Source organism: Astatotilapia calliptera, chromosome 4 (assembly GCF_900246225.1).
Source record: "Astatotilapia calliptera chromosome 4, fAstCal1.2, whole genome shotgun sequence".
Lineage (NCBI taxonomy): Eukaryota > Metazoa > Chordata > Actinopteri > Cichliformes > Cichlidae > Astatotilapia > Astatotilapia calliptera.
In genome coordinates, this window is record NC_039305.1 from 3,819,587 (window position 1) to 3,840,683 (window position 21,097).

Genomic DNA, 21,097 nt, shown 5'->3' on the forward strand with positions numbered 1-21,097 from the left:
ACAGGATGACCTGCATTTAAAATGCACAACAGCTAAAACACAGCACAGTGCTCTAGTTTAGTTACTCCAATTAGTGGAGGTGAGGTCTAGCAGACCGGCACCCACCTGTCACTCATTGTGGCTAATCACACATAACTTTAAGCCTTATTGCAATTTAAAAAGTTTATCTATTTTTCTTTTAAATGCATAACTCAGAAAAATCGGATATTGACATGCTTCCCTCTAATGCTATATTCAGACAGATGATTCAGACAAATGTTTAAAATGATTCATTCATTCAAGAGAACATGAAAAAATAAGAACTTCCAGGTTAAACTTCAGGGCTTCCGTTTAAAAGTTGCTGAAACTGTAAGAAAAAGAACTGTCCAAAGTCTCGATACATGTGAGACTCTGAATGAGCTTCCTGTGGAGGATCGTTGTCCAAAGGGGTGCCTAATGAGCCAGAGATGCACATCCTCACAATCTGTGAGTCTTGGTCTCACATGGTCACCATTGTGGGAGAAACTTTGATGCCAGCAGGCTTCATTAGTAACCCACAAAGATTCCTTGATGATCTGGGTCTTTATTTTTGGCAATAGTGAAGCTAGTCCTAAAATCTAGGGGAAGGTGGTGAGGTTTGTAAAAACAAGCCTAATGATCAGAGAAGTTTGAAACAAATCTGATGTTAAGAAACTGAAAGAAAAATGTCATTTACATTCTATCTTGTGTATTTCTATTAGTCCAATATATTTGGCAAACAAATATTGTACTTTTTAGTTTTTTGTTTTTAATTTTGCATATCCTAAAACAAATACTTTCAAGAAGAAAAGCTTGCAATTCAGGGCAAACAGTGAAAGCCCTGGTTGTCTAGTGAAGACTAAAAATAAATATCAATCAAAATCAAAGTGAAAGCAATCAGTATTCTTCCCTGCGAGCTTCTGTCATTGCCTGCTTGCATCCATTCTTTAATTTACTGCAGTTTAAAAAAAATACAAATAATTGGGAAAGAAAAAGGAATGAATGAATACCACTGCAGTCACTCACACAGGGTAAAAAGAGAGCTGGCGAAATCTCGGGTAAATCCATTTGAATCATGTCTTCAATATTCATTTGTGGTGGTCCACTGCTGGTCAAGTGATGATTAGGTCCATCAATCCACCATTTTGACTCTGCAATGCTTATGTCAAAACCCAATTATGCCCCCTTTCTGCTTATCACGCGTGCCTCCTATGATAGAAGCGGCCTCAGTGGTGGCAAAGGCCTCTAAATGGACTCGGAAGGCTCAGGAGCAATGCATCTTCATCTCACTGCTTCACACTCCAGAAAATAGGCTAATCGCAGACCCACCGCTCAAGTCACTAATCTCCGAAAACTCACAATTACTTCATGGTTCTGGCAACTGTCTAATGAAAGAGGAGGGGATCCTTTTAGGAAGTTCATCTGTTCTAACTGTTGCCTTGAATTTAGAGCAGAATCACAAGTGATGGAAATGTTGACAATTTTAACCTAGACACAAAGGTAAAACTGTCATACAAGAAAAAGGGTTGCGGGAGAACAAGGCAGTGGTAAATGTCTTCTCGGAGGGCAAGTTCGCTGTAATTGAAAGGTCAGACCTCTGAAACCAAAGTTCATTCATGCCTGCAGACTGTATGCGCCTCGTGTCATACGTCAAATCAAAAGGCAACTTTTAAAAAAGCCAAACTACAGTTTCATAGTGAGCCAGCACCTTTAGTGTAGTTTCTAACAATGCACCCGACCCTTCTGGTGTCTCAGTACTTTTCCTCTGCTGTGAGCAGAGGAGATTCCTGCAGCCGCCCCTCCCTCCAGTGGCAAAAGATAATAGCCCATCTCTTCATGAGGCTTATTACCATGATTTTTCCTTTAGGCCACAGTAACAGGTACCTCGAAGCTCTGATGGCTCACTGAAGCCCCCATGTGGACCTGTGTGGAAATATTCAACATACCCCTCGTAAAGTATCCTGGTATCTTATTAATTTTCAAACATCATCTGACGCTGAAAGAATGGATTTCTTTGTTAAAGCCTTTCTAATCATTTCTATTTATTTCTATTACATTGTACTGTTCATTGATCCCCAGCTTCTCCAATCAGCCTTTTGAAGTGTTCTTGGGCAAGACACCGAACATCTGCACCTTTTGGCATTTCAGTGTGTGATAAATGACTTCAACAGGAGTAAAAGTGCAGTATGACTGTGGCTTGTTCATAAATCAAATTATTCAGTAAAAGACCAGAAAAAATAAGCTGCTGCAAGATGTGAAAACATTAGAAAAATGAACTTCTTCTGGTGAATTCCTTAAAGCCACAGATCACATAAAGGATGGAAACTGCTACAGTGACAACGTCCACTGTATTTTGGAGGGTTAGCATAGTTACTTTGACCATATGCTACCATAAGTAGCACAGCACATCAGATGTGATCCAGAGACACTGATAAGCTCCAGGTGCCCACGTCAGCACACCTGTTTATCAACATGGCCACACCCCTCCCTACAGAATCCAGCTGGATGAGTTGTTATGAAGGGGAAACGCTCCACAGAGACTCAGAATGTAAATGCAATATTAAACATGGGCATCCACGGGGATTGACTCTGTTTTGGTATCAGCTTCCATTTTGACATTAAAGTAACTATAATGTATGCAAATTACACTTTAGCTTCATTTTTCAGCTCTGGATGTTGCCACAAATTAGCTTCAGCTGAACAGACTATAGAGATTTGTTGCTATTTTTATGCGAATGTAACTAAATTTAAACTAGTTTTATTCTAAAAGTTTAGAAAGTCTGGATTTAGACGTCAAGTGAAATGGCACCCAGCAGGAAACAGATTACAAATCACTGTTGAAGGACACATGGCGAGCTTTGCTTTATTCCGTTTAACACAGATCTGCACAGTTAATGCAACAAGCGCATTTTCTTTAATCAGACCACACAAGTCAAATAAAAATCTCCAGCTCATTTAAATAAAATAACTCAAGATGGATTCATCTAGTCTTTCTTTTTTTTCAAAACTCATGTTTAAATGGAAGAGAGGAATCAGCTGGTTTTCAGCCTCTTCGTTTCTACGTGTGCTGCCGTTTCCTCCTGGTCTCTTTTAGCACCTCTGCCGACGTCCGGCGCTCCCGTCTTATGCTCGCTGGTCACTTCAGAGCTGCTTCCTCTTGGATATCTCATCTCCCTCCTCTCCCTCCTCTCCTCCATCTCGCCGAGCTCCTCGGCAAACAGGGTTTTCAGTGCAGGAATGAGTTTGGGGATGATTTTGGAGTCATCAAAACGAATCTGTGAGTAGATGAAATAAAGGAAATTGCCACAATATTTAAATGAAAGCATTCAGAACTATTCCATTTAGACTTTTTTTTTTTTTACCATTTAGCTCTTTTTATCCTTATTTATACTCTTTACAGTAAATGTTTTATATACAGTATAATTTCCTTGTTATTCTTGTATAAATGTTTGTTGTTGGTAGTTTATGTTACAAAAAATGGAAAATCTTGTCTTGGAAGTTGCAGCAATCACCATCCAACTACTAGCATTTCTGCTAACATTTAGATTAAGAAACAGCTGAAAAACCGTTTCTAAATGTGCCCTTAACTGGAGATATTTCATCAAACTTAAATACTAATTTGTCATTTCTCGTGCTTTGGTTTAGTCTTACTGGTAATGTATGCTGTCTTACAATCACTAATGAGCAAGGCTGAGGAGCCAGAAGTTTATCATGTCAGTCATACATAGGGAGAAAGTACTCAGCCTCCACTAAGGTCCAGGTTTAGTCCCAGCTTCCTGTTTTTACATACATGTTTTGTTAATACTGTGCTCCCTCGTTAATTGCGGGAGTTATGTTCTAAAAATAACCCGCAAAGTAGTCAGCTTTATTTTTTACAATTATTACAGATGCTTTAAGGCTGTAAAACCTCTCACTACACACTTTTCTCAGACAGGCGTGAACATTTTCACACTCAAAGTTTGTTTTTTTAGGATTTTTTGATCTATAAATAAGTGCCGGTTTTATCATAAAGCCCGTGGCATTTTACACAGATAACCAGAGTCACGTAATCTTTTTGGGCCTTGACTCCTGGGGCTTTGGCTTCGTCCTGAATTATAAAGGTGCGAGAGGGCATTCGTTTCCAAAATAAGCCTGTCTCAGCCATACTGAAAACTTGTTCAGGCTTATATCTCCCTTTCTTGATGATCGCTTTAAATTTGTTGTTCACCTATGCCTCTGCTCTAGAGGTATCCGCAGAGGCGGTGCATGCAGTCAAACACTTCTAAGTCCAAAGCACTTCTGAAATTTGTCAAACCAGCCCTTGCTGGCATTAAAAGCACTCGTCGATGGCCTGGACTCCGCAGCATCCTGCTCCTCGCTGTCAGCTCAAGTTTCATAAAGCTTTTTAGCTTTGATGCGGATGATGTTGGTATCCAGCGTAATGTTCTTTTTTTATGTAAATGTGACAAGCTGAACGCATTCTGTACTGTACAGGAGACATGACATGGAGGAGACTGATTGACATGGTCTACAGCCAATTAGGATGCAGAACACAATGCGCTGTTAAAAAAGAAAAAAGAAAAACAAAAGCATGCAAAATTGTGCACAAAAAAAATATCTGCAAAACTGGGAGCCCGCGAAAGGTGAACCGTGTTATAGTGAGGGACCACCGTACTGAATAAAGAGATTAACCCTGTCCGGACACAATGTTGTTCTTTAATTTTCTTATTTAGACGGACGGGAAAAAAATCAGATGAAGCAAAATGTAAAAAACAAGATGTTGATACTTTTGAAAGTATCTAAAGATATTAAAGTTACATATTAAAGTCACCATGAACTTTAAAGTGGAGTTGAAGGAGATGCCAAGCAGATGATATAGTAGTTAGAGTAGGTAAAGTTAATTAGCAAAGAAAATCAGTCCATGACTGCCGATCTCTGCCAAGCAAACATGAAGGCAGGGCTCATCATAGAGGAAAGCCAAGGAACTAAGCTTCACTGAAATGTAGAGATGTCCTTAAAACCTTAAAAAAATGTTATTTCTAAAAGTATTAATATACTATTGTTTGAAGTTCTTGCTCTTGTTGTATATAAATGTGCAAAACCTTCTCTAGGAACGCATAAATGGACCCTGCTGCTGAAGCTGTGGATGAATTGGAGAAAAGTTCATTTCTGAAAGCAGAGCCGAGAAATTTCAACTGAAGCTCGGCTGAAATGAAACGAGTCGAACTTTCCAAGTTTAACTCCATGGGGACCCCTGTCTGCAACACTATAGCATTAAAACTTTCAGGATTGCATGATCATTAAGAGAGCCTCCATCTGCACACGTCTGTGGACCATGTTTCAGGCAGTGTCCCCGTGATGCCTTCAAGTGCAACAGGATATCTGGAAACCAGCTGTCAAATCCAGTGAGACATTATTTGTCAAAGAAATCAGACACAGCTGCACTGAGACTTACTCTCATGTGGTCGAAGGATATTCCCACCCTGTCGTTGAAGTCTTCGCTGAAGAGAGGGATCTTAGCGTAGCGCTGGCTGAAGTGGTTGAGCATGATGAAGTCGGCGTTCATCTTCATGCCGATACCAATGGCCTGGGAGGTTGTACTGTGAGAAAAGATCAGTCATAAAGTCACAGATTTACGTCGCTCTTCGATGGGAACGTTGTTTTCTAAAGACATAAAAACGCGCTTTTGTGAAGACAGACGCTCACAGTGGCGCCGTAAAAAAGGAACAAAAATCAATATCAATATGTGCGGAGAATGAAGAGATTTAACAATGCACTCAGAACATAACGGCTGCCTCAATCAGCAAGTGAAGAGAGCTCTTTGCTAGCTGACACGGAGCTCCACCTGCTTGTTTTTCCTCCTCCAACATTTCCTTCATTTCCTTCATTAAATCACCTTAAAGTACCTGCAGAGCCACACAGTTTGTTTCACTCACCTATGCCTTTTCTCTACAGCTTCCTCCTCTAGCTCATCCTCCAGCGTGGCCTCGTGGATTAGTAAGGTCGCATTTTTTCCTGGGTTAAAAAAAAAGAAAGAATGAGATTGAGAAGCCCAAATCAGAGGGAAGCACTTAGAGCTTCTTCCCGTCCCACAGGAAATCAATCAGGTGGTCAGTGTGATCAAGAATCCGCATGCCCTGTTTGTCCGGTGAGCTGAGCCATCTATAATGAACAGACTTGGGAAACACTGGCTGTCTCTGGGAGGCTTTGCTTGGACAGAATCCAGTCAAGCAATTTAAGAAGAGTCAATGAAGAGGGATCCCAGAGGAACCATTAGAAGAGGCTGCCAGCTACAAGAGTGATTGAGAGCATTAAGAAATATCGGATAAATTATTCAAAACAACCCGTGTAGTCGAGCTAGAGTCAAGATGACCTTATATGAATCACTGTAATATCGAAAGCGGACGCTCAATTTGCTATTATGTGCTTCTGCCTAGATACACTTGGGTGACGTATGGACTTTAATCAGTCTGAGTAGGACTAACCGATGTGTACGAATGCGTCGCAGGGCATGGTGTCTCCAGAAAAGGCCAGCTTCCAGCCTGCCTGGTGAGTGAAGCTGCAGGCAAAGGCATTCTTGCAGTGACGCACTAAACATGTGTGGAACTGTGAGACACACAGGAATAAAACGATGAGTCACTTTAAAAAGGCTTCAATAAATAAAAAAAAACACGTGACGTTCAAACGGCTGCTGACCCGCTGCAGGTTGTTCTTCTTCAGCATCGCTTGGATGAATGACTTCGTCCTCTGTTTGGGAACCTCGACGGTGTCACACAGAAATTTATTGGGGATGAGGCTGAAAAACAAATCAGACATCCTTCAGAGAAACGACGCACTGAAACTGACCGTTTCACCTTTAAGCACAGACAAGTGCGTGCATGATTAGTGTGAAGGGTGTCTTCACTAAATACAGAAACTGATATCACAAGGACCTGGTGCATGAAATTAACAGAGAGATGACTTACATTAAGTTAATTCCAGTGGTCTAATGTAACATAAAGCCAAAGTGCAGTTCCTGTTTTGGCCACTTGAGACTGCCTCCAAAAGCAAGTCAATCCCCATAGACTCCCATGTTAAAGGCCAACATTTAGTTGGTCATGTTTGCAGTCTGCAAATGTGTTTTTGCTTCTATGGACGAGTTTCTCCCTTCATAGCAAATCTACAAGAATTCATTTGTATTCCTGAGCCAACTGATCGGTCCCAACACAGGCAGCTCTACGCCTCTCCGACATGTTTTTAACTGTTGGTGCCTTTAGGAATTATATGATTAATATTATGACTTGCTACTTGGTTCAGACAAAAAACAACAAACAACAAACAAACAAACAAACAAAAAAACAAAACAGGCTTGTAGGTTTTTCTGAAGTCTGATCTAACTGCCAAGGATCTCTTACCCAAATATGTAAATAACTACACGATGACAGCCAAAACACAGCTGATGATGATTCGAAACCAGTGAGCACAGTGTCTATGCTCATCTGTTATCCTGTTCATGGTTTCAGTCAATGCAACTTAAAGGCTGAAAGACCTCCTTCTGCTATAGTTCTAGTAATTTAGTTTACTGAGTTACTCCATAAGCATTTCTCAAAACTCGTATTTTCTATGTCATATATTTCTATAAAGTAAAAAAACAACAACATACTTGTAAATTTAACTGTACAAGTGGATTCTTCAATTACAGACCTGCCCCTTTTTCGATTTTTAAACTCAAATAAAACAGAAATTCTCATCACTGGTTCAGGGAAGCTCCAGGTATTCAGTCTTCCCTAAGCCCTTTATCCATTCATGACATCACCTGTTAGAACCGTTAGTTTAGTCTGACCTTTGAGAAACATTTAAAGAAGGTCAGACAGTCCTTTGTTCTTTATTCTGTGTTTCTTATAATACTGGTTTTGATATGTGCAGCACAAATAAACATCATTATTATTATTAATGATATGTTGTTAAGTATTTAATAGTAGTCTATGACAGTGTTTCCCAACCACTGTGCCACGGCACATAGGTGTGTCGTGGAAGATTATCTGGTTCCACCTGGTTAGTACTCTAAACGACCAGCCTGAGTAACAGGCAGAGCAGTTACATTCTCTTCCACTAGAGGGCAGTACAACTACCTGCTCTAATTAAATGGGTTGCCAAGTGCCAGTAAAACAGAAGAAAACGAAGAAGAAATGACATAATAGTCAAGCTGCGAGTTAGATAACGCAGCGCGTAACAGCAATAGATACATATTTGAAAATAAAAGTATCCAGTCTGACCTGGTCCTGGAGAAAACTGACCCCGATGAAGGCCCTAGCATGATTAGTGGTCAGAAGAAAGCAAAAGAAGTATACTGCGGACAATATACCGCTATACCTGGTGCGCAAGGGAAAATGATCAATATGCTTTTTGTGACATTTGTGTTTGTTGGTGTGACGTGTGATCTTTCTGATGTGAAACATGTGCCGTGGCTCCAAAAGGTTGGGAAACACTGGTCTATGAAACATCAATGACAAGAATTAGCTCCCTAAACGTACTGCATGTAATTACATGATTTATATAGTTTAGGAATCTTTCCAGCTACTCTGAACAGCTCAAACACTTTTCAACCAATCAGAAGAAACAAAATTAAAACCCCTGAAAGTTGCTGATAACATAACGCCAACTGTATTTGTCAAAAATACACCAAACAGACTTCTTTCTTTGCCCAGTACACACAAATAATGTAGTGCAAGTGGTATAATATACATAAATGCAATTGTGCTTTGGTTTTACTATTAATTTCACATTATTATAAATGCAAAGACACAATGAAACTGTTCAGTAACAGCAAAAACAGTTCAGCTTAACTAATCCAGTACTCATGGAGCATGGAGGTGGAGTGTGTCCTAATGAGTTAAGATGTTTTTGTGTCCACATACTTGATGTGACTGAGAATCTCCTCGCAGTAGTCGTGGTACTGGTTGAGCCAGGTCATGATCTGAACCGGAGCAACCAGGAAAATCGGGCTAAATGGCTTTCCCAAAGTTGCCTGGAGGTATAGATGTGACACAAACCCCTGAATGTCATTATTTGGGATCCTTACACAAAACAAGGAGGTAGTATAAATGGTAAATGGCCTGTATTATCTTTACACATCCAGTCATCCATCCATTCACACACACATTCACACAGTATATATCAGAGGTTTCTATTTTTAACCAACCTTTCATGTCTTGAGTTTTCACTTCAATCCAGAAAAAAGAAACAGTATTTCAAATACTCACCAGTGCCCTTTCTCTCTGGTACAGCAGCTTCACCAGCCCCTGAAACAAAAAGATCACAACGAGAGTAAGTCGAGCAGTCTAACTTTGTTTTTACAAGTTAAAACCTGATGCACGGCTGCTTACTGTGTGATGGTCAGCATGCAGGTGTGAGATGAAGACCGTGGCGATCTTGGACAAAGCGTCATCGACGTCGTCCCCGTAGTGTCTGCAGAGCTGACCAAAGGTTCCCTCTCCACAGTCCAGCAGCAAAGACTGACTCGGGCTTCATGCGAGTACAAACAAACAAACATGTGAAACACGCCCAGACAAACACTAAACTGCAAACAGTGGGTGAGTACAGCCTTCTCAGTACACACGCATCATTATTCATTACAGGACGCCTTTGTAGGTTTTACAAATTTACACTAAGAAATCATTTTAATCAGTTTTTAAGCCTCTTAAAATTGACTAGAGACAGTGAAGCACTGTTTAAACACTACTGAGGATACATGGGGAATACATCAGGTGTATACAACGATGAAAACACCTGCCAGGATGCAGCAGCAGATTCCTGCAGCTGAATGAGATACTGTCTAAAACTGATTTTTTAAAAATGGAACATTTGAACCTAATTTACATCACAGATGAGACTTTGTTATTCTTATTTGGACCAAACACAGTGGTAACTCAGTGCACTGAAAAATGATGCAATAACAACATGGCTTAAAGATTTAGGTTTTAAATATATTTAATTTAGGCCATTATTCAGGTCTATTCCCTTCATGACCACCAGGGGAAGTAAATAACATTGATTATCTGGCAACTTTCAGGAGAGGGATGTTCTTTACGGTGGTGTGCTGGTGGAAGAAGATACATATGGAGAAAAGCCACTTTGTAAGCTGTTTTAGAGCATCTTGTAGTTTATGTGCTAATCCTTTCATGTTCTCCGTCACCTCCACCTTTCCACCCACTCAAAAATCGCTTAATTCCCACTTTGGACATCAAACATCTTTGATCTCTGTGGGAATACCTCCCACCTCTCTGTGTTTAAATACCACCACACATACTGTAAGATGCAATGACCTTTCCTAAGCTAAACACAAAAGAATAATAAAATACTGAGAGATCATCTGAAGTCAGATGTAATGTCTTGAGTTTGGATGGTGGAGGAGGATGCACAGATGGCTGTCTATGAATCTAAATGTCAGAATAGCAGTGAGCTTTAATGAAAGGATCAGAGTGATGACTACAGAATGACTTTGACAGGGTGGGAAAAGTGGAATTGATTAAAAAAAAGAAGACCAGAAGTCACCCAAACTCCCCAGGAAAGCAGTGAGACGTGAGAACAAAGAACTGAGGCAACAGCTTCAATTTAAAATTCAGCCCTTTTGCTATCTACGGCAGCATACTATTGCCAATATGAAACAAAAAGAAACTTGTGCAATATCTAGTCTAGGTTTAGGTCATATACTGCATTAGGTGCTTGGAGACACAGTGAATAATATCCTCTGTACTGCAGATAAAAGCTTCAGTCTGTGGAAACAATGAGACGCTCTCAGACGGCCGGGCTGTTCGTTGACAACAGATATTTGATTGTACAAGTCAGACTCACTTTTCACTGAGAGCCAAAAGTTTTAAATGTGTTTGAGTCATTTTAGCAGTTCCTCTGTAACACTGAGTCAAACATGAACATCAATTAAGGATCTCACAGGATTAAGAGACGATCGAAGCTTCTCTTTGGCTTCCTGTTTTGACCGACCAAAATAAAAGCAACATATGCAATCTCATTAAAATGTTGGTTCTTGATAAAAAGATGATTTTCCTCTTTCTTACGTAATAGTCTTGAAATTCTAAATCAATTTTTATTTCAATGTTGACACCAGCGGTGAGCTACACTGCCTGTCCTGAGAGATGTTACCTGATATTAACTAAAGTGCCGCTGACATTCCTGATCTTCATCGGAAGAGCTGACCCAGTTCCCAAGAAAACCACCTCTGGGTATTTTCCTCCTTGACCTGCAACAAAAACAACACAACCATACATGCACGATGAGTGAGGTCGACAAACAAAAACACATTACTAATGCAACAGAGAAAGAAGCACACCGGGGGAATACTTCAGGATCTAAAAAAGGTGTTGGATGATCAGACGTTGCTTTTAAGTAAATGAGACAGGTATGGCATCAGAAGCTTGCCTATCACTGGCTAATTCAATATTTGGATGACAGGTATCAGTATGCACATATAAATAATACAGATTCTGGTTTATTAAAAGGTAACTTGTGGGGTGCCACAGGGTTCACTTCTTGGACCACTATTGTTTACATTACATAAGTCAATGGAGTGCATTTATCCAAAGCAGTGTTTGGATACTCTGGAAAGTAAACTACTGACTGGTTTGAGTCTAACAAATGATCTCCTCACCTTGGAAAAACTAAATGTATTAAAATCGGAAAACCACTCATTAAATAACCAAAGAAAAAGTTACGTTAAAACTGCCATAATCCTTCAAGCAAAATGTTTTCCAGTTAGTGTTAATAACAAATTAACCTGGAAATTAAATATAAAGTATCAAACAAAAGGTCTAAACTGCAACACTGTTTTAATTTGAAGACTTCTTATGCCAAAAATCACTAAGCATTTTATATTATTGACTTGCTGCTCCACGTATGACTGTATAGAGCTGTGAGGAAACACAAACCAAACATCAACTCGATCTTTTACTCCCAAAACATAAAACTAAATATGAGTGATAACAAAGAAAACCTACTGAGAGTCAACAAATCCATAATTTATTGGATTAAACTCACTGAAATCCAAACACAATATTTATGAGCTGTTTAAAATGAGGAATAATAAAAACAAATTTAATTAAAACTTGTTTTTAAATTACAGCATAGAAATAACATGATTACTCAGGATTGTGCTAAATGTATAGTGTGATGATGGTCTCGACACAGTTCATCCATATCCATCTTTTATTTAAATCAGAAGCTAAAATTGCAGTCGCTTTAATTTTCCTTACATTCTGACTGCTGTATTACATAAGCTGTAGCTTCAAGCTACACTCTTTCAGTTGTTCATATAATTTCTTGTGATATTAATGAACTTAATACAGATAAAGACAAAAATAGGGCACTGTAGATAGACCATGCTTGAGTGAATCCAACACTTTTTGGGCGGGTGCTAGTTTCCATAACTGACCGGAAAGCTCTGCAGAGCCAGCGGAGCAAATCTTCCTGCACTTGTCCACTTCTGCCAGAAAGTTTGGGACCTCAGAAGCTTCTTTCACAAACTCCTCAGAGTTGCAGGAGGGGATGGCATCTCTAACAAATGAGACAAGAGTGAAAAAGACACACACCACTGCCTGCAAAAACACTGCTGGGGAAAAAGCAGTGGGTTTTTTTCCCTCTCCCTACATCTGACCTTGATGCGCCTCTACAGTACTTGACAGAAACAATGTAGGAAAAAATAAAAATAAAACCCTGACACTTGTAAGATGAGGTTAAAAAAAGACGAGGAGAGAAGAAAGCAGTTGAGAGGGGCTGGTCCAGCGCAGATCGTTTTCTATGACAAGCCGGCGCTCGGAGCTGCAAAGTAACGATGGCTAAATTGGAGGGATTGAAGGACAAACTAACCTTTGCCACTCCATTACAGGTCTGAGCTGGAACTTGAGCAGACACTCCGCTCTGACGTTCGGGACGTGTAAGGCCGCCTGAGGCTCCTACAGGAAACCAAAAAATAAGAGTTTTTTGATGTTTTCTTATATGCAGTTTGGGAGCTGCGCTTCTCACTCTCAGCGTATAAAACAATGTGCTTTTTCAGCACAGTACAAGTCGAGTTTAAATGCATGCAGGGATTAGTCTATTGTAAAAGGTGTAAGGTCAAACTTCCCCGTTTGAAAGGGAACGTTGCAGTGAACACCGAAATGTTTCTTCTGTCCATCAGCCTTGCCTTTGCTTTGTAAGCTTTCAGTTGTGGGAAGATTTCTGGGTGGATCATGTTGAGCTGGGCCTGAATCTTGTGACTTCTGATGTTGTGGATCGTGCACGCGTGTTCATTAAGGATCAGGTGTTCTGTCGTAGATGGAAACCTGCAGAAACAAACCACTGAGTGCTCGGTGGACAAAATGCTGTGGCAAAAAGTTTTCAGACAGAGAGAGAAACTGCAAACCTCTCCATCCACTTCTTGTATTGGTCTGTTTTCAAAACAGACTCTGGAGTCATGTGGACCACCAACGCAGCAGGGTCCTCCGTCCCACCTGTCTGGTATCTGGAGGGGGTGACAACCTCAACTTTAGACACTTCTAGAGAATATTTATAAGAACCACACTTCCTGCCACAGCACAGAAAGAAGCACTGGGTCAAACTTACACACAATAACTGGTTATCGTTGTCAAGTTAAACACCACACAGGCACTAAATGCACAAAGGCTACAGTAGCACCGTTTCATCACGTGTGGCAGTGTTGCTTCGCTAAACTATTTTCATCTAAGTGCGTCATGTGCACATATCAGGTCTTCCAGAGCAAGAAAACTGCAAATTGTGACTCTTTGACTCTACGTAGCCTGATGTGGGGGAATTAGTTTCTACCAGGATACAGTTTCCTTTAATTCAAAAAAAGAAACGTTTCAAGGTCCTACAAGCTCTCATGTTATCAGGTTTTTTGTAGAACTGAGTTAATCTGAACAGGACACTTTTATGACATCATGATAACTAAGAGGGAAAAAAAAGACATCATATCAAAACTTTATGACCTATTTAAAAGTTTATAACATGAGATAAACGAACAAGACAACGACCTGCAAAACTGAAATCTCAGTTTTATGAGTTTGTACCATAGCTCACACTAATACACTGTGACTCACTAATGCATCTCCTGTCAAGTTAAATCTTTATGATAAATATACATCAGATATATGAACTGAAGGAACTTCTCCAATGCTAATTCTGCTTGGTCTGTATCCAGGAAAACACCATTATGTTGCAAATGAATGAAGATAAATCAGCACATTAATAAATTAATTAAAAAAAAATCATAGATCAACTTGTTTTGCACTGGAAAAGACAAATAGTTAAACTATCCACTAGAAAGAAAAACCGCAAACACCTAAATGTTAAAACCCAAAACATTTTTGATCACTTTCATCATTTGTTTTATCTGAGAACAGCATGATTTTATTAAAATAATAATTAAAATAGCGCTGGAAAAACAAATGTGACTGGCAGCTAAACTATTACCTTCCAAGCTGCTGATTGGTGCAAAGAGCTCCAAGAAATTCTTCAGACGGACACTCGACCATAATAAAGACTGGTCCTGGATCAGTAGGAGTGCAGACCTGCTCGGGTCGGATCTGAAAACCAGCAGCGACAGAAATGTGAGCAAGTCCAGCTTAGAGCTGCAGCCTGAACGAAAAGAAAACAGAGTCTTCACCTCTTTTCCTTCATGCACGATACTTTTCCCGTCTTTCAGAGCTGCAATGATGGGACCAATAGCAGCTGTGCCCCTTAAAGGAGGAAAGATCAGGAAACAGTTCAAATCAGACTGAAAATGAAGCAAAACTAAAACTAATATTTTGCTACTGCAAAGCTTTTTATAGACAAGAATTGTTTCATGTAAAGTATAATTTGTGCACACCAGTGTCTGCCAAATCCTCAGCCAACTGAGTACAAAGCTTTTAAACATTAGGAAAACAAAAAGTCCACATTGATAAGACAACTGGACCTCATGTTAACTTGGAAAGAACATAACAGTGATTCCACTTACACGGGCAGCCCGAGCTCTTTGGCTTGAGCAACTAAGAAGTTGCCCTTCTTTGGGTGAAGCTGTAAGAGTGTCAGACAGGTAAAAAGCAAACTGTCAGATACAATAAGCTTCAATTTGCACGTCACAGGATGGACGTATTTTCACAGCGTCCTACCTTGCAGGCAAAGGCAACCACCAGAGAGGAATCTCTCGCTGCTGTTCGCCTTTCACCTAAAATTTGAAGCGATTGTTGCACTCAGTTTGTTCATTTTATTACCAAAGACACGCAGCCACAGTCGGCCTATTACACTTTTATTCACACCTCAGTCCTGACAGAAGACGGCATGAAGCCTAAAGCTTAAGATCCCACATTGTAGCTACGCTTAAAATTATTTCCAAATCTGATGACGCCGATTTATTTTAAATGATTATTAATAATTTTTAAATTTGATTTTGTTTTTGTGCTGGCTTTCTGTTTTATTTGAATGCTCCAACCTCAGGTGGTCAAATGAATCTTATCTGTATAATACTGCATGTCTAGTCTAGCCTGCTCTGACTCACCTGGATCGTCTGCACTGCTAACGTCGGCTTTCTGTGGAGTCGCCTGAGTGGGGCTGTTCCTACCCGACCTGTGGGAGCGATTTCTGTCATTGTCCCTCGACTTTGCTGCAGAGACGACGGCATAAAAAAAAAAAAAAAAAGATTAGATGACAAACAAACTCCTTCCTGAGGTTAAGGAATAAAAAAATAATAATCAGGAAACAAACCCACCGAATATCGGCACCTGATAAACCGTCATGGTGTCATCGGAGTACGTCTCCTCAGTGTACGGTCGGACCGCTGGGACGACACAGTGAATATCACACAGACGTAACACAAGAATAATGCATTTGTCTCAAGTTCAACATACACAGCTTGATGTCCTCCAGTGGTCCAGAGAAAGACTTGATGGCATTCAGATAATTCTCCTGTGATTAGAAAAAAAAAAAAAAAGGAAGAGAGCAGATGTAAAGTGAATCCTTTCACATTAAAAGCTCCTCAAGGCGTGTTTGCACTGTTTGATCCAGCTTCTCACCAGCTGTGGAGGTCCAGAGAGAACACACTCAGGGACGCCGGTGTCCTTCAAGGTTAATATCATCCCTGCAACGAGACGAGACACAGATGAATATTATTACAGAACAAAGAGATATAAGAATATTTAATATACTGAAATTAACCAAAATCAAATAGCTATTCTGTGTAATGGCTCTACTTATACAGAATATAGACATAAATCATCTAAGGGTGCACGAATATTATTTTCATATAAAACTGAAAATAACAAGTTTAAAAAAATAAAAAATTGACCTGTACATTCAGAAATTATTTCAAATTATGTGCAATTAACAATCAAAGTAAAGCAGGTCACGTTTAAAGGGTCATATTCTGCTCTTTTCTATGTTTTATTCTTGAACTGTGCATATATAATTCCAACCACCGTAATAAATCTCGGCTACAAGAGCTGTAGTTTATTCCAGGTCTTCGTGTGGGAGTCAGTCAATTTTCAAAGCCTTCACTTCTGCAACCAGCGTGGGTTTAAGGCAAATGATTAAGACGCAACCAGTGGAAACAAAAGGAGGTCTCTTCATGTTTAAAGGGATTAAGGGTTCATCTCTTTGTCCAGGTGTCAAAGGGATGAACCTGCTCTGCTGGAGGTTTCTTCCTGTTAAAAGGGAGTTTTTCCTTCCCACTGTCACCAAAGTGCTTGTTCATATGAGGTTGCATGATTGTTGGATTTTTCTCTGCATGTATTATTGCAGGGTCTGCCTTACAATATAAAGTGCCTTGAGGCGAGTATTGTTGTGATTTGGTGCTGTATACATTGAATTGAATCCCACAGTTGCCAAGTACTTGCCCATAAGGGGCCGTGACATTGTTGCAGTTCCTAAAGTTTTCATCTTAAAATATAAAACACCTTGAGACGACTGTTCCTGTGAGCTGTTGCTGCATAAATCAAACTGAGCTGTAACAGCACGAAGCACAAAATTCTGCAGGTTGAGGTGAGAGGCAGACCTCCGCCTGGGTTGGATTGTTATTTCAGTGTATTTGGCTCCATCCACAGTTATGAAACTGTCCTCAGCTTCAACTGGCATTTTCATGAATGCATATATTTCACAAAATATGTCACTAATCAAGTTGTGCTTTTAGAACCTCCCTGTTGTAAATAATGCAGAAAGACACAAACTGATGAATACTGGTGATGAAAACATTTTATTTCCATTAATGCTGAATATTACTGTCATGTATGTGACTTCAGCTCTGTAATATATACCTGGTGTTAGTGTGGAGCACCAGTGTGATGACAGGGATTAACATGAACCTGTGTTCACTGACCTGACAAGCCTCCCACGTTCTCCCAGCTCAGTCTGGTCAGGAAGATGTTGTCCAAGCGAGCAGCTTTCAGCCTGCCACAGGAAAACATGACGATCATGTTCATGCTGTTTTTAAACCACCAGACAGACTGAAATCTTAACGCTGCTGTGGCATCACCAGCTTACTTGTGTTCCTGCATGAGCCTCTGCGTTCCTTCACCACAGTTGAACAGGTACCTGCAGCAGAGAGAGGTTTGTTTTGCATAGGTGTATTTCAGAAAGCGTTGGGCGAGCTGCGATCAGAACCTCTGAATTACACCAGGCGATTGGTCTCAGGATTTTAAGGGCAAGAAAGATTATTATCATGATCATTCCTGTTGCTGCATTATGCTCCACAGATTGTGTCAAAGTTCCTATTTTTTGTTTTATGCCAAACTGTCCAAAGCATCTTATTATCATGTTGAGAAGCCTTTTCTTCGCCTACGCCAAGCTGCGTAAAACTAGGTGTGTGTGCTGCTGAGGACCTGAGTAAGTGCAGTCAAAGGTTTAAAGTTAGTTTTTGCTATCAGAGGTTACCATAAAGTAACTACAGCCTGCTCCACATACACTCACACTGGGACACTTACTAATATCAATGCATTTCCAGCTTTGTCAAATCAAAACAGTCCCAAACCGTTACCCTTACCTGCACCTAACTTTAACCCTCAAACAGGTCTTTGAAAGGGAGTGAAAAGTTCTAAAATATCATCACTGAGCCAGATACTGTATGAGAAATTACAGGAGCTGCGTGAGAAACCAGGGATGTCTCATGCTGATTGGCTAAAGACTTGGCTAACCCTCATCAAGGAGGACACTGTGGAGAAACATCTTTCTGCCTCCAGTAATAACCACAACAGACATGTTTAGCCTCAAAACCAGTCAGCAAAATGTGTCCGGAGGTCACCGAACAAAGGGAGCGCCCCACTCCCCCTGCCAAAGGCAGGTTTAATGTTCTATGTTCATCTTTTATCCTGTCTATGAGAAGGTCAGTGATTGACTTTCTGGTTCTAGCGTCTGATCTGAGGCAGTTTTGGACACTTGGATGCTGGATGAGATCTCAAAGAAGTCTGTCAGGCAGACCTGGAAACCCAAATGAGTACTGAGGAGGCACCTGACCACACGGTCTTTTTTAAGGTTATTTAATAGAAAAACAGAATATAGCACTCATAAATCACCAACGGCCAGTTTGCGGCCATCATCAACTACAGGTAGACGACACCTGCCTGCTATGGTGACGCCTCCCCTCCCTCCTGCTCAGAATGACGTGTTGGTGAGGAAATCATCTCGACCTTGGCTAACGTGAGAAAAACCCCTTGCAGAGTTAACCCACGGAAAGCTGCTAGTCCAGATAACATTCCTGGGAGAGTACTCAGAGAATGTGCAGAGCACCGTAGATCTTGCCCTCAACCACCTGGATGATAAAGACACATATGTACAACACCTGATTGGAAAACTGAGCCTACAGGGCCTGAAAACCTCCCTCTGCAAATGGATCCTGGACTTTCTGACGGAGAGACCTCAGACAGTTCGGATCGGTAAAAGCATCTCCAACACCACCGCACTGAGCACTGGAGGGCTGTGCGCTCAGCCCACTACTGTTCACGCTGCTGACTCACGACTGTGCAGCAATGCACAATTCGAACCACATCATCAAGTTTGCAGATGACATGACTGTGGTGGGTCTCATCAGCAAGAACGACAAATCAGCATACAGAGAGGAGGTGCAACAGCTAATGGACTGGTGTAGAGTCAACAGCCTGTCTCTGAACGTGGACAAAACAAAAGAGATGATTGATGACTTCAGGAGAGCACAGAGAGATCACTGTCCACTTAACACTGATGGATCATCTGTGGAGGTCGTCATTGTTGCACTTTTCTATCGCACTATTTTGTGTCTTATCGTTCTGTTCTGTCTGGTGTTGCACTGTTTGTTTGGGGGGGGGGGGTTGTTGCACACTTGCACTTGTGTGCAAACCCCCCCCCCCCCCGTTGATTGTCTGTTATATGTAGCACCACGGTCTTGGAGGAACGCTGTCTCATTTCACTGTGTTCTGTACCACTGCACATGGTTAGAATGACAGTAAAGCCACTTGATAAATATACACTGATTAGTGTGTATTCATGTCTTCCAACAAACTGATGCAATCTCATAAACTTACAATTAATCCATTAAATACAAATGGTCTGTGGGAGCCATGTCTGACCTCACAAATGCACTTCTGAAAGACTGGTCAGAAATTCCTATAAACACTCCCAAACCTGTGGAAAGCCTTCCCAGAAGAATTGAAGCTGCTACCGCTGCAAATGTTGGGCTGACATTAGCTTAAACCCTAAGGATTAAGAATGGGATGACACTCAAGTTCGTTTAGGTGCGAAGGCGAGTAAAGTTTCAAGTAAAGGATGTCTCATTTTGTTAAACACCTGTCTCGACTCCTCTCCTGAGGAGAACTGAGATATGAGGTGAGGACTCGAGGACCCACAACCTGTGAAATACCAGAAGTGAAAAGTGTAGCTTTCTCTGCATCACTGCAGTAAAGTGGAGCCCAGGATCGCTTTGACCTGCTGTTAATGCCTGCTATTTTTGCAAGTGTGCTTACAGTGGGGTACATTAAAAAGTCAAGTTTTTTCTAACATACAACAGCACAAACAATGTGCTCCAAAGTGCCTTCAGACGTACCTGTTGAACTCGGAGAATACGTAAACTGACGCAGCATTATCTCTGCTTCCAGCTCCGACCACCTGCAGGTACACAGTGGACGGTCCGTGAACGTCTCCTCGCTTGCTGCGGTTCTCTTTGGTTTTCACTCTGCGCAGCGGCTCCTTCTGCTTGGCTTTCTTCGGTAAATTGTTTTTGTTGTTAGTGGTAGTGGTGGCCATGGTCCGAAAAAGCTGAAAAACAGACCGATGGAGAGAAGAATCGCAGCGGACAGGAGCAGGGAGAGTCCTGCCGTTCACAAACAGCGACGTGAAGTGCCAGAGCCTCACATGGAGCCTGTTCATGCTAATCGTCTCCCGCAGTCATTCAAACCACAGCGTACCGATTAATCACATGTAAACGCGCTGAGTTAGTCTTACTTAAACATTACTGTCTTCTTTCTGATCGATTAATTGCCCCACAGACGGTCTCCGCTCATTCCACAAGGGCTACCAAGTTGGTTGACACCGTATATGACACATGTGACAACTTTTTTTCCGGCATCTAGTGATGACGTTGTCCGTTCTTTATGCCGATTGGTTTCCGAGATTGTTTGGCAGAGATGTGGACCAATCAGAGCGGGGTTTTCAGAGACAGAGGCGGGAACAGAGCCTCTTCTTGAAGATGTGCTTAACGTAAACAAAGTACTTCAAAATAAAACGCCTAAACGTTAAATTACACGTGGTTAGCTCTTTAAAAACCGAAAATTATATATTAAAAAAAAAAAACAGAATCACTAAATTTAGTGCATGTAAGCAATTTTTAGATTATATTGATTTTAGTTTATTATCAGTGTTATTAATACACAATTATTATTAAACTTTTACATAAAGCTCATGTTACATAATATAAACTACACACAATATGGGTTTCAGGGCTCCTGATACTTTGCTGATATCTGATTATCTGCATGCGACCTGGTTATGTTCCCAAAGTGACCAAGAAAAAAAAAAAAAAAAATCACTGCAACACTTTCAGCCCTGGAGATCTTGCATCAGTTAATCTACCACTGAAATATGAGCAATCCATACTAGTTCTAAGAACATAATTGTTCTAAACTGGAAAGACAAA

General features: G+C 40.7%; 1 protein-coding gene across 2 annotated transcripts; it reads right to left on the bottom strand.

Moving 5' to 3' along the window:
* Positions 1 to 2,828: 2,828 nt before the first annotated feature.
* elac2 (elaC ribonuclease Z 2) lies at positions 2,829 to 20,554 on the bottom strand. Of its 2 annotated transcripts, XM_026164027.1 has the most exons (25): positions 20,407 to 20,554; positions 20,009 to 20,220; positions 17,479 to 17,529; positions 17,315 to 17,385; positions 16,017 to 16,081; positions 15,852 to 15,909; positions 15,713 to 15,781; positions 15,503 to 15,607; positions 15,117 to 15,172; positions 14,963 to 15,021; positions 14,630 to 14,702; positions 14,437 to 14,549; positions 13,370 to 13,468; positions 13,151 to 13,289; positions 12,835 to 12,920; positions 12,401 to 12,522; positions 11,116 to 11,212; positions 9,342 to 9,480; positions 9,219 to 9,257; positions 8,874 to 8,983; positions 6,673 to 6,772; positions 6,462 to 6,582; positions 5,913 to 5,991; positions 5,432 to 5,576; positions 2,829 to 3,272 (listed from the first exon to the last, which is right to left on the bottom strand). In XM_026164027.1, exons 2-25 carry the CDS (start codon positions 20,206 to 20,208, stop codon positions 3,030 to 3,032), a joined length of 2,439 nt encoding a protein of 812 aa, XP_026019812.1. In that variant the 5' UTR covers positions 20,209 to 20,220; positions 20,407 to 20,554; the 3' UTR covers positions 2,829 to 3,029. The 2 variants fall into 2 exon arrangements, with proteins under 2 accessions (XP_026019812.1, XP_026019810.1); XM_026164025.1 differs by having other exon boundaries at positions 20,009 to 20,553.
* Positions 20,555 to 21,097: the final 543 nt, after the last annotated feature.